The sequence below is a fragment of the Tupaia chinensis genome, unplaced genomic scaffold, assembly GCF_000334495.1.
Source record: "Tupaia chinensis unplaced genomic scaffold, TupChi_1.0 Scaffold000179_1, whole genome shotgun sequence".
Lineage (NCBI taxonomy): Eukaryota > Metazoa > Chordata > Mammalia > Scandentia > Tupaiidae > Tupaia > Tupaia belangeri.
In genome coordinates, this window is record NW_006159654.1 from 2,648,580 (window position 1) to 2,667,373 (window position 18,794).

The window sequence follows — 18,794 nt, forward strand, 5'->3', positions numbered from 1 at the left end:
AAGTTCACTGGGACAAAGATCTTTATTTTGCACACTAGGGTTTCAGAGCCTGCAGCATGCCTGACGCATGATGGGTATTTGCCCACTTTGTATTTTATGGATTAATACATTCATATATGAAGGAATGAATGAATGAATAGAATTTTCTGTTCTCCTTTCACTACCTCTAAACACACTTCATTTTAACTTCTCCCTGTTCTGACAACTGTACCTCATACTTCATTTGTCAACATTCCCTGAACATTCCAGAGTAAACCCGTGTAAAAGTTGTCTCTTTGAGATAGTCTTCAGGCTCCTCCTGGCAGGTGAGTGGCTGAGTGGCTCCTTCCTCTGTGTAATCATTCCCAAATCCTCACTGACATTTACCTCTCTGTCACCTACAAGTCTGAGAGTCCTTAGATCATGACTTCCTCTCTTTATATCATCCAAAGTTCTTATCATCATAGATGCATAGCCAGTATTTACTGATTGAATTAATGAACAAAACATTTTATATAAACACTATGGTAACATATAACTGAGATAAATAATATTGCCAAAAGTAGGTTTTTAAAACAATATGAAATGTCCATTCCAAAGATGGGAACTTGTGTTTACTTTTCACCTCTGTTATCTCTGGTCATAGAAAAGCCTCACTGCTTGGACCATGTGCCATACCTATGTTCCTTAGGCCCCTGGAGGCAGCCACCAGAGTGCTTCCTACCTATCTGGGAGAAGATACCTTACAAATGCATGTCTTTTTTAGATAGCAGGGGCCGCTGTCTATTACCGATGTGATTAGTTAGCTTTACCCTGTGTGCTTATCTTTCACATTATCATGATTCTTAAATTGAACTTAATGGTATCTTTTTATATTTCTTTTGTGGTATTTAATGGAAGCATGTAGACTAGTGCTCTTAGTTGGAATTAATCCACGCCAATGCAGACTTCAAAACCTTAGATGACTTTTATAGCTGACTGGTATGCTCAAAACTAAAGACTGGGACCAGCAGATGGTATAATGGGTACATCTCTGGACTCCCACAAATTCAACTGTGGTTCAAGTCCCGGACCTGGCAGCTTAAAAAATTCACACCAAGTGCATGTGTATGCATGCCCAAAATTCCAAGCGGAGAATGGAGGTGAAGGGATTGTGGCATGGCCATCCCCTCTGGGGAGTCATTTCTCGCTTTTTGTCTCTCTGTCTCTCTGGTGAGCGCATACACTCTGTATCAAAAATTTCTCTTAAAAAACGACTTAAAGACTAATTAGACAGTAAAAACCTGACACTGTACACTCCAGTTTCCATTGCAAATTGCAATATTTAGCATGAAATGCTTTACACAGATGCTGGCGCTTATTCAAAACCAAACCATTGCCTGATTTTTGGTTCTTTTTGTTTTTGTTTTCAGATAAGAGGCTTGGAAACCGCTTACTGCATTGATAGCATGGGAAAAACCAATGGAGGCTTTGTTGAACTCGGACCCTGCCACAGGATGGGAGGGAATCAGGTAAACTGCCTTGCTTTCACCCTCAAATTTTTCTGCCTTTAGACAACTGGTCTTGTTACCTGTAGGACTTAATATGGTTTTTAATTTTATAATTTTGTTTTAATAAGTGAAGCATTCTGTAAAAAAAAAAAAAACCTGGCAGCACTGAAACATTCACTGAAGTAGGATGATAATAGCACTTATGTTTTCACATAAGTGATAAGAATCTAAAATTGGGGGAACCAGCCTACTGTAATGGCTATGTCGCTGGACTCCCACATAGTCGACCGCGGTTCACGTCCTGGACCCGGTGGCTTAGAACTCACGCCGGGCGCGTGTGCATGCGTGCCCAAGATCCCAAGAGGAGAATGGAGGAGAAGGGATTGTGACGTGACCATCCCCCTGGGGGGGGTGATTTCTCGCTTTCTGTCTCTCTCTCTCTCTCTGTCTGTCTGGCAAGCACACTCACCCTATAGCAAAAAAACCTCTCAAAACAAACAAACAAAAAAAATAAGAATCTAAAATTGGTTCTACTGTAAGAGATTAAAATAGGTTAAGATTATATAGTTGTCTCCACCTTAACTATGCCTAACTCCCTAACCTTTTTTTTTTTTCAAATATCATTCAGTAATCCCATTTTTTTTCTCAATAAACTGGGAAGTTACTGCCAGTAATGTGTACTTTACTCATTTATTTTCTTATTTTCTTATGTAGTTGTTTTTCTTGTGTCTAATTTAGATTGTGAAACCATCAGACCTGTTTCCACTTTTTCATTTTTTGACATTGTTGGCATATGTTAGTAACCCATTCTTTATCTTAGACGCTAAAGAATATGATCATTAAAGTGTTAGTAAGGATCTTCAGTAACATAAAAATAAATAGAATTTTTGTCTATGGACTTGTAGTTCTAAACACATAGAAAAATAACTTAATCATTCAGTTTGATTATGGGAATTAAGTTTCTTTTTTGTATTTAATGTATATCAAGAAGGAAAATGCCTCTGCTATTCTTTGTTTCTTTTCTTTTTATATAGCTTTTCCGCATCAATGAAGTAAATCAACTCATGCAGTATGACCAGTGTTTAACGAAGGGGCCTGATGGGTCAAAAGTTATGATTACACACTGTAATCTAAATGAATTTAAGGAATGGCAATACATCAAGGTATTCTATGTTTCAACTCTTGAAATATTACATGCTATTTCATTTTCAGCAGAACTAAGCATGTGAAATTTGGGTGAATAAATCTTAAAGACTGCATTCAAAATGGCTTGCATTCCCCTCTCATTTAGTCATTCATGTAGGTTTTCCTGAGCACTGGATGATTCGTTTTTCCATAATGAGGTATCGCTTTTGTTTTCAAATACAATATTGTCAAGTAATGAGGTCACAGTGATGTTCATGAAGACCCACTGCTACTTTCAGAAACAAGAAAGTCAGTGTTTGTGAGGCCATCATCAACATTATTCCAGTATCGAAACCTGAATTTTAAAACCTAAGTGAATCATTCATTATAGTAAGATGTATTTTTACCATATTTGGTTAGTATTTCATGTTGTCCACTAGGTGGAGATAGAGACAACAAATAAAACAAGTTAAAAAAATCTAGGCCTTCACAACTTCCTTATCATTGCTTGCTAAATACAACAGAATAAATGCAGCCCGTAGCTTGTTTAAAGGTCAAATTTAATTATCCACTTGACTCTGCTGGCACAGTTTTTTTGTTGTTGTTTCAGCTGTGAGTATTTAAAGCTTATGCCATTGGCACATGCCTATAATCCCAGCTACTCAGGAGGATGAGGCAGGAGGATTTCAGGTTAAAGGCCAGTCTTGGCAACATAGTGAGACCCTGTTTCAAAAATAGGTAAAGCTCTCTGGAAAGTTGAGGATTCCAACTTATAAATAGATTAACGTGAAATGTTCAAAACCTAGACTTGGATAAAATATATCAATTTCATTATGAAAGAAAAAGCTGGGAAAGTTGCCTCAAACTGAAGGAATCAGGCAACATTCAACTTATCTAAAATTTTTTATCATATCCCATCTGTCATGCAGGCACTTGTTTCCTGTATCATAATGATATTATGGCCCAGCTAAATATTCCCAGTTATCATCATTTATGGATAATTACCATGACGTAATAAGCACATGTCAACTGCTGAGTTCATTTTTTTTAATAGTAAGTTACAAAGGGGATTACCATAAGAACAGAGCATTTATTTTCATAAATAAAAATGAATAATAACAATAAATTATAGAGGTCAGTTAGAACAATGTTAGTAAAATAATAAAAGAAAAATAACAGATCAGGAACCACCATCAAGAATTAATGGGTAGGGACCAGCATATGGCATAATAATTACATCACTGGACTCCCACATGGCTGACCATGGTTCGAGTGCCAGACCTGGCAGCTTGAAACTCTTGCTGGGTGTGTGTGCATGTGTTCCCAAAATCCTGAGAGAAGAATGGAGGAGAAGGAATTGTGGCACGGCTATCCCCACAGGGGGTAATTTCTCACTTCTCACTTTCTGTCTGTTTCTGTATCTCCGGCGAGCACATGCACCCTATGGCAAAAATCTCTCCAGGAAAAAAAAAAAAAAGAATGGATAAAAACAGAGCATATGTGTTTTAGATATTTTAAAGGACAGCACTGAATATACTTACATGCATCAGACATTGCTAAATATTCACTGGGACCCAGTGATGCAGTAGTCTGTACAAGAGTTTTTTAAAAGTACCTAAAGCACACATATATTTGTAATAGTAGAGCAGGGAAAAAAAAAAGTAAAAATAAAATGCCATACGAAAGCAAAAGTGTGATTAATAGGATCAAGTATTTCTAATAACTTTTGTAAAGAAATACTGTTGCATCGGGTCCTGAGGATTAAAAAGGCTTTCCGTGGAAGATAAATAAGAACACTGGATAAGCAAGGCATGACATGAAACCATGTAGAGAATTCTATGAATCTCCTTTATTTTGGTATCCCTATTTTGTACTACTGAAGAAAGAACATCAGGCTTCATTTTGTAAGTTTTGGAGAGCAATTAACATTTGAAGAAGGCAGTGATAGAAAACAATGGATACTTTGAGGAAAATAATTCTGGAAAAATTGTGAAATATGGGCTGATGAAGCAGCATTTTCAGCTCAAGCAGCCATTCTCAAAATTTCTGGTCTCTGGATTCCCTGTATACTTTTTTTTTTTTTTAAAGGTGTGTGGCATAGGATGTGCACTCACCAGAGAGAGACAGAGAGGGAAAGTAAGAAATCGTCCTTCAGAGGAGATGCATGCTGCAATCCCTTTTCCTTATTCTCCTCTCAGGATTTTGGGCATACATGCACCTGCACCCAGAATGATTTTTCAAGCCACTGGATCCATGACTTGAACTGTAGTCGGCCAGATGGGAGTCCAGCACCTCAACCACCATGCCACCTGCTGGCACCTCCCTTTACACTCTTAAAAAAATCACTGAAACCCTGTCAAACAGCTTTTGTTTATTTAGGTTATCACTAATAATATTTCCAGAACTGGACATTAAATCTTGATACATTTGTAAAGTTTTTGTATATTAATTCATATAAAATAATTATAACAGCTCTCATGAGACTATAAATATTTTTCCCACACAAAAAAGATAGAGGAATGGTATTGTTCTATATTTTTGGAAATCCTTTAATACCTGTTTTAATAGAAAATAGCCAGATTCTCACAGTGCCTCTCCATTCAATGTGATGTAATATATTGTTTTATTTGAAGTACACATATGAGGAAAATCCAGCTTCACAAAAGCATGCATTTGGAAAAGAGAGAGGTAATTTAATAGCCTTTTCAGATAATTGTGACTATTCTTGGATACTATACTACCACCTAGTAAGTGGTAGTTTCTTAAAAGTTACTTGCAATGTAAAATCTGAAATAATATCACTAACATTTTATTCTATGTTACATTAAAATCTTTGATTTTACACTCTGAATGGATCTTTTATCTGAGTTTTTCTAAAATTATGCACTGCTTGTTTAGAAAATATCACACCTTAAGTGTGAGTATATGCAGTGAAGAATATAACCACTAGGCAGTTTGGTGTCACTTAGTGATTCATGCCAAAGCCTCAGCAATTTTACACTGTTACCTTTGCATCATCAGTATAAATAATGCAAAAAAGCAAGTGGAGACTGCGCATTATCATGAAATTGGTTTTGTCCTTACAGACCCTATCTTGGAATGTCTGAGGACCATTCTTTGAGAAGTCCTGAGCTATACTGAAGAAACCTACTACCTATAACCTATGGAGGGCTAAATTGGGTATCTGCAGGGGGTGTGGGAAGGGATATAAACTAGAGACATTACAAATATCAGAATTTAATGACTGGTGATGTGTGTGAATGAGGAAAAATACAGTTTCCTGAGGACTGGGAAATTGATGGTCATTGGTCAAGAATCAGAAAAGTGGAGGGGAAGATAATGAATTTAGGTTTACATACATTGAATTTAAGAAACCAGTAGAATATTGTGATTTAACAATAAAGGGACTTAGAAGACTGACAACCAAAAGAAATCCTAATTCTGAGGTATGGTGGTATAACTTGTCCAATTCGCCTGAACTGCCTCTTTATAAAAGTCAGGTAATTTAAAAAAATAAATAAATAAATAAATAAATAGTCAGGTAATGATTTCTAGTATCATCCAAATTAAAAACTTTTTTCTTTCTATTTTCCAGAACCTGTACAAATTTATTCATATTCCTTCAGGAAAATGCTTAGATCGCTCCGAAGTCCTACATCAAGTGTTCCTCTCCAATTGTGACTCTAGTAAAATGACTCAAAAGTGGGAAATGAATAACATCCATAGTGTTTAGAAAGAAAAAAAGAAACCAATAACCTACCTACTGACAAATAAATTTATACAGGACTGAAAACCACCTGAAACCTGCTGCAACTATTATTATCTCCATACAACTCCAAACCTGAAACCTCCTGATCAGTTTGAAGGACGTTGATAAACTGTGATTTTACAATAACATTATCATCTGCAGTTACTGTTTACAAAACTGCTTTTACCTTAAACTTTGTAGATGTTTACATCTTTTTTGTTTTGTCTTAAGATGATGTTGGTAATTTGTGTTTTTAGCTCTGTTTTATTAAAACAGAGGTAAAAGCATGTTGTCTTCTTTGGGATTACACTCAGGGGTCTGAAAGGCAGTTTGGTTTTGTTTTTGTTTTTAACACACTTGAAAAAAAAAAAAAAGGTTGGAGTAACCAGATTTTCATATACAACATGGTAATAATCAACCTGTTGTGTCTATTTAATTTTACATCTTTTTGAAGCACTGCCACAGGTTATTAGCCAAGGTGGCCTTCCTTCACAGTCATGCTGCTTTTTTAAAAGGTGAATTTCAACACATTTAGTGCCTCTTTCATTTCTCAGTTTATATTTAAAGAGCTTTTGATGAAATGTATAGGACAGTAATGATGGAATTGTCACCAATATTGGGAATACTTTTACTACTCAGAAATGAATTTATTCCATTTGCTATGAAGTTGAATGTTGAATGGCTTGAAAAAGAAATGACAATTAAAACACCCAAGGCTATGTAGTCTAGAGGATTTGAAGACTGCGGCATTAACTCCCTTACCTGCTAGCATTCCCAATGCCTTTTGTCTGTATAAGCCCCTAGAATAGTAAAGTGCTCTTCCAACAAGAGAAAAATTGTCCTCTGACATTTGGGAATTTACTTTGCCCCAGTATCTGTCACTATAAAAAACTATAATTCTTAGTTTTGAAAATTTGAAAGGGGGTGATAAAACAGCAAAACACCACTATAAACACATCAAAGGTTAATTCTGTCTGAGGTAAAAATTTCTAAGCCGTTGTTAGAGTAAGCCTTACCAATAGTCAGGTAATGATTTCTAGTATCATCCAAATTAAAAACTTTTTTCTTTCTATTTTCCAGAACCTGTACAAATTTATTCATATTCCTTCAGGAAAATGCTTAGATCGCTCCGAAGTCCTACATCAAGTGTTCCTCTCCAATTGTGACTCTAGTAAAATGACTCAAAAGTGGGAAATGAATAACATCCATAGTGTTTAGAAAGAAAAAAAGAAACCAATAACCTACCTACTGACAAATAAATTTATACAGGACTGAAAACCACCTGAAACCTGCTGCAACTATTATTATCTCCATACAACTCCAAACCTGAAACCTCCTGATCAGTTTGAAGGACGTTGATAAACTGTGATTTTACAATAACATTATCATCTGCAGTTACTGTTTACAAAACTGCTTTTACCTTAAACTTTGTAGATGTTTACATCTTTTTTGTTTTGTCTTAAGATGATGTTGGTAATTTGTGTTTTTAGCTCTGTTTTATTAAAACAGAGGTAAAAGCATGTTGTCTTCTTTGGGATTACACTCAGGGGTCTGAAAGGCAGTTTGGTTTTGTTTTTGTTTTTAACACACTTGAAAAAAAAAAAAAAGGTTGGAGTAACCAGATTTTCATATACAACATGGTAATAATCAACCTGTTGTGTCTATTTAATTTTACATCTTTTTGAAGCACTGCCACAGGTTATTAGCCAAGGTGGCCTTCCTTCACAGTCATGCTGCTTTTTTAAAAGGTGAATTTCAACACATTTAGTGCCTCTTTCATTTCTCAGTTTATATTTAAAGAGCTTTTGATGAAATGTATAGGACAGTAATGATGGAATTGTCACCAATATTGGGAATACTTTTACTACTCAGAAATGAATTTATTCCATTTGCTATGAAGTTGAATGTTGAATGGCTTGAAAAAGAAATGACAATTAAAACACCCAAGGCTATGTAGTCTAGAGGATTTGAAGACTGCGGCATTAACTCCCTTACCTGCTAGCATTCCCAATGCCTTTTGTCTGTATAAGCCCCTAGAATAGTAAAGTGCTCTTCCAACAAGAGAAAAATTGTCCTCTGACATTTGGGAATTTACTTTGCCCCAGTATCTGTCACTATAAAAAACTATAATTCTTAGTTTTGAAAATTTGAAAGGGGGTGATAAAACAGCAAAACACCACTATAAACACATCAAAGGTTAATTCTGTCTGAGGTAAAAATTTCTAAGCCGTTGTTAGAGTAAGCCTTACCCAACTCCTGTGCATTATTACCTAGGCTGTACAACTTTTGAAGCCAAGAGTGAATTTATGTCTGTTATATCTTCATCCAAATGAGATTTCCTACATGTTCTTAAACATTTTTAAAAAAGGAACTATTTAAGCATATAGTTCACTAACAAATGTGAACCACTTTGTGTTAATTCGTTGTTAGTTCCCTAGTATTTCTTAATTTCTTAGGAAGTATATTTTGATTATTATTTTCCAGTGAAAAGAGTTGTCTGGATTTAAACACTTATTAAGATAGCACCTGTCATAGGAGAATCAAATACTGCTAATGGTAAACTAGACTTCAACTTCTAAACAATCTTTTTTATTTCCCCAAAGATTAAAATGCCTGAATTGAGCTCTTAAAAAGAAAATGTGAGGTGGGGAAGGGCAAGTGAAGTTAAGCATTTTTGATCCTGTAATCATGGCATCATCACAATGAAAGCAATTCACAAACTACTGCCAGAGGAAAATATTTTTAATTAAAGCTTTAAAAAAAAAAAAAAAAACTACATTTGTTAGAAGTTTATAAATTTGGAGAGTCCAAGTTAGTTCTTAAATTTGGAGAGTCCAAGTTAAACATCCTAAACAGACTTTTAATCAACCATTTTAAATTTCATTCATCTCTAGGGATGTTTACAAAAGAATACATTTATATGCTTATAAAATTGCAAAATAAATCAACTATAAAATTGAAACAGAATTGGTACTTTAATTACTTGTGTGTTTGCAAATAGGCTCCATTTTCCATGTTGAATAGATTATAACCTTGTTAACTATGCATAGGCCTAAGAAAGGTGGCAATGAACTGTGCATGTAAATTTTAAATGGGTATTTTGTGCAATTCATTAAGATACTCTGAATATGAGTCTTTATGTTGAAATCAGAAACTTTACCAAACGAAAAACATCAGAAGCTGCTGCCATAATGACTTTTCTACCGTAGGCTGCTCTGGAAATAATTCCCATATCCTTGCTTTGTAAGTTGATAATATCACTATGCATTTCTACACATTTTATAAATTTGATTTATGCAGATTTTGATACACTGTATGTTTCTGTAGAAATTGTATAAATATTCAAAATTTTATTAGGGTAAATTTGAGAAGCTTATGTATATCTTAATTCTGGGTTGCTTGTTTTTTAGGTGAGGAAAAATAAAATACTGTATTTTAATTCATTGGTTTTTATTTTCAGTACTTGTAATCATTTATAAATCTAAACACTGTATATTTTAAAGAAATGCTTAATTTTACTCTTCACAAGATACATTTAATAGCAAAACTATCATAAACTATACTGTTAATTAGTTAAGTATATGCTGGTGTGTTGGTTAGATTTCTGCTACACGAACTTAGACTACTCAGAGCTTACCTATCTATAGGAAGAAAACATAAAAATATATTTTTACAAGTTTGTCCAAGTATAACTATTTTTTAAAGTCACATATCCAGTTATAAAAAAATAACTCCAGCAACATATATTTTTCTTGGCAGTATATTCTAGGGTGTAATTACCTAGAAAGAAAAAAAAGTCTTTAAACCAAAATTCTTTATAACCAGACAGATTTAGGGAAAAGGGAAGCCTACCAAAATGAAGTTAGAAACTCCATAGGACCTTGTGATGCAAAACATATGAATTTTTTAAATTGTTTTCATTTGGCCAGAGAGGGATAGAGTGAGAGAGAGAGAGAGAAAGTGAGAAAGCAAGCCACCAGGTCCAGGACTCAAACCATTGTCCAGTGTCCTTAACCACCATGCCACCTTAAACATGACATTTTGAGAAAATATAGCATGGGGCCAGCAGGTGGCCTGGTGGTGATTGGGGGCACTGTATTTCCACATGGCCAACTGCAGTTCAGGTCCTGGACCTGGTGGCTCACTTTCTCACTTCCCCTCTTTCTCTGATCAAACTGGAAAATAAGTTTAAATAAAATAATTCTTAAAAAAGAGAGAAATACAAAAAAAGAGAGAGAAGATATGACTGCTAACAGATTCAAGTTATCAACTGGCTGTGTTGATTTGGGAAACATTCTTTCAGCTGACTTTTCTATCATCATGTCTTCCAATTATTAGCTGCTATGGAGGTTTAGGCTAAGAAATGTGAAAAGTTAACATAGCTCTAGACTGAAGTAAATGGAGGGTTATTTCTTAAGCTAGCCTCACACAGGTATCTTGAAATATATTCCCTATCCAGACAGAATATAACTGAAAAAAACCCACATGTAACTAAATTAAAAACAATGACAAGTACCTAACTAGAGCTAGATACCCAGTATCCCAGAAGTTTAGCTTTGTGAAAAATTTTCCACTTTTTAAAAGTATTGAGCACTGTAAAATATGTATCATTTATGAGAAGCAAATCTGTTGCAAGAAAATGGACAAAAGAGAATTTGGGGGACCACCATCCCTGGAATTAGCAATTTTCCTTTATTTAATTTTTGAATATCTCTAAATTAGATTCAGTAATGACTTGGCAATTTTGATTTTTAAGATTTTGAAATGCCCATAGTTGAGATGGCACATTTCAATTTTCTGAGTGAATCAGTTGTGGGGCCTATATCTAATCAGATGTGGACTAGATGTGGACTCCTCCATTTCAGACTAGAATGCTACAGACTGCCCATCTGAATGGTAGTATAGTGGGCTCTGAAATTTAAATCTGACAATTGTAGCAAGCCATCTCATCCTTCTTGGAAATATGTGAAGAATCAAATGTGAATACATAAATATGAATTATAGTGTTTTACTATCTTACCTGCCCTAGGACATTGTCCAGTTGCCATGTATTCCTGGAGACTAGACCAGATGATACAAATGCCATATCCAGTTTCAAAATTTGATACTACACATTGCTTAAAAGTTTTCTTGGGGCCAGCAGGTGGTGTGGTAGTTATGGCACTGGACTTCTACATGGGTAATTGTGAGTAGAGCCAGGACCCAGCAGCTTGAAAATCATGCCAGGTGTCTGTATGTGTGTGTCCACAATCCTGAGAATGAAGGGATTGCAGCAAGGCCATCCCACCTGGTGGTATTTCTCACTTTCCTTCTCTGTCTCTGGAACACATGCTCCCTATAGCAAAAACCTTGAACAAAGAAAAAAAAAAAGTTTTTCTTTCCTTTTAATATGTCTAATTATGCTGCTGATATACTATTCCATAGATCTGGTAACACCCATAAGAGAAGTCTGCACTATTAAGTCCTGAAAAATACAGGCTGAGAAGCTCAATCAAGTTCCATTGAAACCTCAGAAATAATGTCTATATTTACTTACCTTTCCTGCAGTGTAAGAAATTAAGGTGAGTTCCAATCAGGGCAAGGAAGGTTTTTTTCCTTTTTTTTTTTTTTTTTTTGGAGAGGTACAGAGAGACAGCGAGAAATCACCCCCCAGGGGGGATGGTCATGCCACAATCCCTTCTTCTCCATTCTCCTCTCGGGATCTTGGGCACGCACACAGGTCCGGCATGAGTTTTAAGCCACCAAGTCCGGGACGCAAACTGCGGCAGTCAACTACATGGCAGTCCAGCGACATAGCCATTATGCTAACTGCTGGTCCCTCCTTCTTTTTAAAGGTTTAATTTTACTTATTATTTTTTAATTTGTTATAGGGCACATGTGCTCACCAGAAACAGGTGCCAGGCAGGGGGTGGGGTGGGGGAGAGTGAGAAAGCAAGCAGCCAGACCAGGACTCGAACTACAGTGGGCCATGTGAGTCCAGCGCCTTAACCATGACAACACCTGCTGGCCCTGAAAGGTTTAACTATAAAAACAATGCTTAGCTATAAGGCACACACAAATCAACAAACCTGACTCAGGTAAACATTTACAGTTTCATTATCCCCTATTAAAAATCTCAAGACCACAACTGTTCCAAATGACAGGTTTTTATGGATTTGGGAATATTTGTGTGTGTGTATATATACAAAATACCTTGGGAATGACCCAAGTCTAAACATGGAATCCCATTTGCTTCAAATAAGCCCTATACGCACAGCCTGAAGGTAGTTTCGTCTCTTAACAATTCCTTCGTGTACATTGAACTATCAGAAGCAAAGGCGTCATGTCAGTGCTCAAGGGCTTTCAGATTTTGGAGCACATGAGGTTTCAGATATTCAGATTACAATTGCTCAACCTGTATTAGCAATCTTATGTGTACCTATACTATTTAATTTATACAAGTGGCAAACAGGTGACCTTTGGACAGATTATCAGATAACCCCTACACCCACACACATATGTATATATAGATACATAGATTTTTTTTAAAAGAGATTTCTGTTATAGGGTGGTTGTGCTTGCCAGACAGGAAACAAGAAATCACCTCCCAGGGGGATAGCCACACCACAATCCTTTCCCTTCCATTCTCCTCTCAGGATTTTGGGCATGCATGCACACATGCCTGGTTTGAGCTTTAAGCCGCCAGGTCCAGGACTTGAACCAGTCAACTAAGTGGGAGTCCAGTGGCTTGACCATTATGCCAACTGCTGGTCCCATGTTCAGATACATTATTTAACCTCAAACTTTGAACTCAATGCCAATATTTAAAACTGATTCCACTTTAGATGTCTAGTTCCACTTGAAAATTAGGAAGATCTGGTACTCCTAGATCACATTTCCATCCAACAATAGTACTAAATAGTGGCTGTCCCCTTTATCCTATTTATGTTTGCAAATACACATAGAACAGTTGCTGGCACTTGGGATACACCAGTGTAACAAAAATATTTCACTATCTTCAGAGATTGCTTCTTTCATGCTCACATGACCACACCCAGCCCTTTTCTATCTAGTCTCCATAGGTCTTTCCATTTCCTACCTTCATGTAATCCCACCTTTTTCTAAAACTATCAATCTTCTATAGAAATTTCATGAACTAATCAAAAAATAGCTTATATATAGAGGTATCAAGTTTCATAGGACCAGATTTTATGCAGTAGTGTAACAGCTCCTTTAGCTTTCTTACTATTCCCCACAAAACAAAATCATTACTGCTTTATAAAATATGTTCAGTGATTTATGCAGTAATAGGAAAAAAAAAAAAACATGCTAAGATAATGCTATATTTGGGGCTGGCCCCACAGAACAGTTGAGTGTTATGCACAGGGTTATCAGATCCTACATGGCAAACAGTTCAACTCGTGGCCCTGGCAGCTTGACAGACTCTCGACACATAGGCACATTTGCCCCAAATTCTGATATAAGTGGAAAAGGACTGCAGCATGATCATGCCCCACTGAAGGGTACTTTTTCTGGTCAAGTGCCAGGTAACCTCAGCCAAAATGTAATGCTGTATTTATACTAAAACAAGCTTGTATTTACTATTTGCTGTGAATGATTGTTAAAAGGCAAAATACAAAAAAGCATAGTTATTGAACCAAGTATATTTTGAAAGGAACTGTATAAGCTTCTAATCCAGCACCCTGCTTATAAACTAAAACTTTTAAGTAGTGAACAATATCCAGAAAGAAATCTGGTCGCCTTCCTTATTCCCTGTACCAAAATAAATTCCAGGACAAAAAACTTTAAATTTTTTCTTTTTTTTTTAAAGAGACCAAACCACAGTGGTGCAGTGGTAGCATCCCACTCAATGATGCTGGAACCATACTCGAGATTGGGGTTTAGTTCCTAGGTTGATCCCAGATAGCCAGAAAAGCTGGTGGGCAGATTATACCAAGACTACTGAGGGTACCTCTCTCATGTATGTTTTTTTTTAATGTTTACTATGGGGCATGTGTGCTTGCCAGAGACAAAGTGAGAAATCATCCCCCAGAGGGTTGGGTACACCACAATCCATTTTGCATTTCTCTCAGGATTTTGGCCCCATATGCACTCGCACACAGTATTTCCAAACAGCCAGGTCAGGACTCAACTGCGAACTCAGCCATATAGGATCCTGCACCTTAACATTTATACCTGCTGACATGAAAGAAATAACCTTTAATTAAAAAGAAACCAAAGGACAATTGTTTTTTATCATCTTTGGGAAAAAGCTTCCCAAAGCCATGAAAGGACAAACTGGCCTATCAAGTCACAACACAAAGAGAAAAATATTTATATGCCACAAAGGATCATTCTCCTTAATATATATTGAGTCTGTCAAAAAGTTCATGAAAATGAGTGTTACACTAAAACTGCATGGATTTCAGTTTTGCATCAAAAATGAACTTACACTTTAATTTCATTTTTTCCACAGTCCCCTCTATTAATAAGATCAATGAAAGAGACCACAGAAAACACAAAGGAATCTTAAGCGTAAATTACTAAACTCATAATAGGAGAAACTATTTTTTAAAGAATTGTTTTATTTAATTTTATTCATTGTCATTAATTTTTTTTGACGTTGGACAGAGAAAGGAAAGTGAGAAAGCAAGCTGCCAGGTCCAGGACTGGAACTGCAGCCAGCCACGTCAGACTCCAGCCACTTTAACCATCACGGCACCTGCCGGCCCCAGGAGAAACTCTATCTTACAAGTCACAATAACAAAGACTAAGTTTGAGAACTATTGTTGTTGAAATGAGAACAAACTACTCCAAACATTCACTGCTGTACAATACATATTAGAACAACTTCTGCTTAGTTTTAGCAGGCTTCAAAAGTTTACAAATAAGCACAAGTGCAGTTTCTGGCATAAGTATAGAGGTTTTAAGTATTATATTAGCAACATTAAAAAGTACAAGCCCAGGGCCAGTAAGTGATGTAGTGGATAAGGTGCTAGATTCCCCCATGGCTGAGAGCAGTTTGAGTCCCAGATCTGACAGTTTGAAAATCACAACAAACCAATAAATAAATGCCAACCCCCCCCCCAAAAAAAAACAGCACAAGCCCTTTGGCCCAACTATGCCATTATAGGTCTTTTCTCACTTATGTAAAATTAAATACAAGGACATTCATGCCAACATTGTCAAAACAAAAACAAACAATTATCCTTAGAGAAGTGGTTAAACTGTGATCTATTAGCTCAGATAATATGCAGATAAAATGTGGCAGCCCTGTTGTACTGAGACCGCCTCAAATCACATTATATACTATTATCTGGATTTGGTATAAACTGGCTTCCAGATCTATTTATGTGTCTAATATATATTACCACAAATGTTTCCACATACTAAGTTTCCTAACATCTGAAAACTAGTTTTCATTTTTTGAGAAAACCCAAATTTGAGCATGTAGTCATTAGGATGTGACAGAGGGCAATCATAAAGATGCTTGAACATAGTTTGAATCCATTTCTTCTGGTAATTATGTTGATACCATACTTCTGTTTTAAAAAAAAGGATGGTTAATATTTCCTATTTAAGAAATAATCCTTACCCAATATTTATTCCAAATATGGCATGAGAGAAACAACCAATGCTTCCATGGTTGGGTAATAAGAATCTTGACTTCTATTTTAAAATTTTGTAGGTAACCAACACTTTCAAATTTAACTATAAAATTGTCCCATTTTTTTTTTCTGAAAGTGTTTATAACCCAAAGGTAGTCAACTTTCATGATCGACTTCTAACTATCCAAAATAATCATCTTTATTCAAATACAAGCAACTGATTCCTCAAGTAAGCTTTTCATAAAATAACTGCCTACCTCTATAAATATAAATCCTAGGTCAATTTAATTAAATGATCATCGTATGTATGATGATAACCACCTCAAATACCTTCTTAGGCTAGTTACCAGAATTCTAAAGTTTTAAGACCAAACTAATTTTAAACAGACATAACTCAAAATTTACTCTGGTATCCTACCTTAAACTAGGTACAAGCTGTCAACTAAGAGTTGAATCTTGTTACTAATGATTTCTCATATCAAGAGAAACTTTCCCCAAGAAACAGTTAAGGAAAAAAAAAAACCTGTAAGACAAATTAGCTAATAAATTAACAAAAATGTCAAGAATAATATCATTCCATAAAAACTGCATAACTCTTAAGAGTCCATTAAATTTCAGATCTGATTTTTAAAGAACATGTAATGTGAATACGGGCATGTTTGGTTTTTCTAACCCTCTAAACATTTTACTAAATAAACCATGCCTAAGAACTTCTAGGCAGAAATTTTTAAAACTGACATTGCTCCAGTCTATCACTATTTTTTTAAGTGAAAGTTAATTTAACATAGTAAGACAAAGGCAATAGAAATAATATACATAATTTTATTACAAAATTGAAAAAAAAAAAAACACAAAATTCAACATCCTAAAAAACCCAAAATTTACTATTGATACCAATTCCTATGAGTGTGTTGTACTACCATACACAAGTCAAGAAATTAAACCATTAAATATGAAGGAACATTCAACATCAGAAGCTATAAAATCTAACTGTATGTAGTAGCCCCTCAAAAAGCTACAACTTGCATTCTTAAAAAAGTATTTTCTCTACAAAGAATCTTATCAGCTATACAAAAATCTGTACAGTTTTTATACTGAAGCTAATATTGAGCTGCACTTGAATTCACATTCTTAGCAAAACAATTGCCTGAGCATACACACACATTCCACACACATCATTACAGGATAGCCATTTATTCTTCATCTTCGTCTTCTTCCTCATCATCTTCTTCTTCCTCTTCCTCCTCCTCCTCTTCCTCATCTTCTGGTTCGTTCTTCTTCTTTGAGCCTGTTGGCCTGCCAGGGCCCTTCTTTCCTGCTTCACTTTTGCCCTTGGCACGGTATGCAGCAATATCCTGAAATAATGTCAAAAAAAAAAAAAAAAATTAAATCAGCTTCCGGTATCATTACTCAACTGTGAAAACCACTTAGTTATAAACAATCTAAGATTACTGACCAATAAGCCTGATAAGTGTCTAAAACCCTATTCAAAGTCTAACTGAATTTTGAAACCATTTGTTTTCTACAAGCTTCAAAAAAACTAATGATGCAAAATGATACGTGATGCATTAAACTGATGCCAGTATTTCCACTACCAGTACCTATTTACCTCTCAAATAGGTCCCACCCGCCCCCCCCAGCTTCACATTTTAGATATCTACACGAAACACATTTGGCTGTTAAAAAACAAAAAAAACATTCATTATCAAATGAATTCACGTACAGGAAATTTATCAATACTACAAACACTGGTTTTTTGAGTCAAAAGAATTAATTTATGTTACTTAAGTAACATAAATACAGTTTTATTTGGCCTTTACAAAAAAGAGCTGACAACTATTAATGTTAGATTACCTAAACTGCCCAACTTTTATACCCATTTAAGGTACTTTAGAAAATATCTAATGTTAATCTCTGCTTTAAAAAGCTAAAACAATTTACCTTCTCATATTTCTCCTTTAGTTTAGCCGCTTTCTGTTCATATGGCTGTTTATCTTTGGCTGACTGTTCAGACCACATTTCACCCAATTTTTTTGCAGTATCCCCAATGGACAGGCCTGGGTGTTCACTTTTGATCTTTGGGCGATGTTCAGAGCAAAACAGGAAGAAGGCAGATCTGAAAGGAAGCAACAGTGTTAATAAAGAAGGAAAAATCCAAGGGCCAATTTTATTGATATTTAAAACAAACTTACGGAGGCCTTTTTGGAGCATTGGGATCCTTTTTCTTTCCCTTCTTATCACCTTTGGGAGGGACGTAATTCTTCATCTCCCTGTCATAACGAGCTTTGTCACTTTTTGCCATATCTTCAAACTTAGACTTTTCCTTTGCAGACATGGTCTATTGGCATAAAATGGGCAGTCAAACCATAAACTATGAATGCTAGAAAATGATCATGACTTTTAAGGACATTTTCTCTAACAGTATTTTCCTTTAGTGGCCTTAAATATGTAAGTAAAAGCCTAAAGCATGTGTCTAAAAACTCAGATATCTGGGTGAGTCATCAGAATAGGAAAGCTGAAACTTAAAAGTTACCTGCCTACAGCTCTAGCCAAAAAAACACACCTGAAAACCCTTGGCTCTCAGAGCTCCCATCTCTCTCACCTTCCATCTCTCCGAACATTTCTTGGAGAATTCGGCGAAATTGACGGAAGAGTCTGGGTGTTTCTTCTTGTGCTCTTCCCGACAGGTCTGCACGAAGAAGGCATACGAGGACATTTTGCCCCTCGGCTTGTTGGGGTCTCCTTTGCCCATGGTGACAGACGGCGTCTACCTAGAGGGCCAAAGGCGGCGGGTGGGTCGGTGCGGCGCCGGTAGCAGCCAGGGCGGGCGCTGGCGGGGCTCCGCTTCCCGCCCAAATCCGCTCC

The 18,794-nt window shown here is 36.0% G+C and overlaps 2 protein-coding genes across 2 annotated transcripts in view; one reads left to right on the forward strand and one right to left on the reverse strand.

Annotated features, from left to right (window-relative positions):
- Positions 1–7,352, forward strand: part of GALNT7 (polypeptide N-acetylgalactosaminyltransferase 7) — an 83,994-nt gene extending 76,642 nt beyond the window's left edge. The window contains exons 11-13 of the mRNA XM_027771041.1: positions 1,392–1,490; positions 2,504–2,632; positions 6,190–7,352. Of these exons, the coding sequence (XP_027626842.1) occupies positions 1,392–1,490; positions 2,504–2,632; positions 6,190–6,327 (366 nt within the window). The 3' untranslated portion in view covers positions 6,328–7,352. The remainder of the gene's footprint in view (positions 1–1,391; positions 1,491–2,503; positions 2,633–6,189) is intronic.
- Positions 7,353–15,647: 8,295 nt separating this feature from the next.
- HMGB2 (high mobility group box 2) overlaps positions 15,648–18,794 on the reverse strand; it is a 3,562-nt gene continuing 415 nt past the window's right edge. The window contains exons 2-5 of the mRNA XM_006146466.3: positions 18,532–18,700; positions 18,122–18,267; positions 17,871–18,045; positions 15,648–17,284 (exon numbers count right to left, since the gene is read on the reverse strand). Of these exons, the coding sequence (XP_006146528.1) occupies positions 17,123–17,284; positions 17,871–18,045; positions 18,122–18,267; positions 18,532–18,681 (633 nt within the window). The 5' untranslated portion in view covers positions 18,682–18,700 and the 3' untranslated portion in view covers positions 15,648–17,122. The remainder of the gene's footprint in view (positions 17,285–17,870; positions 18,046–18,121; positions 18,268–18,531; positions 18,701–18,794) is intronic.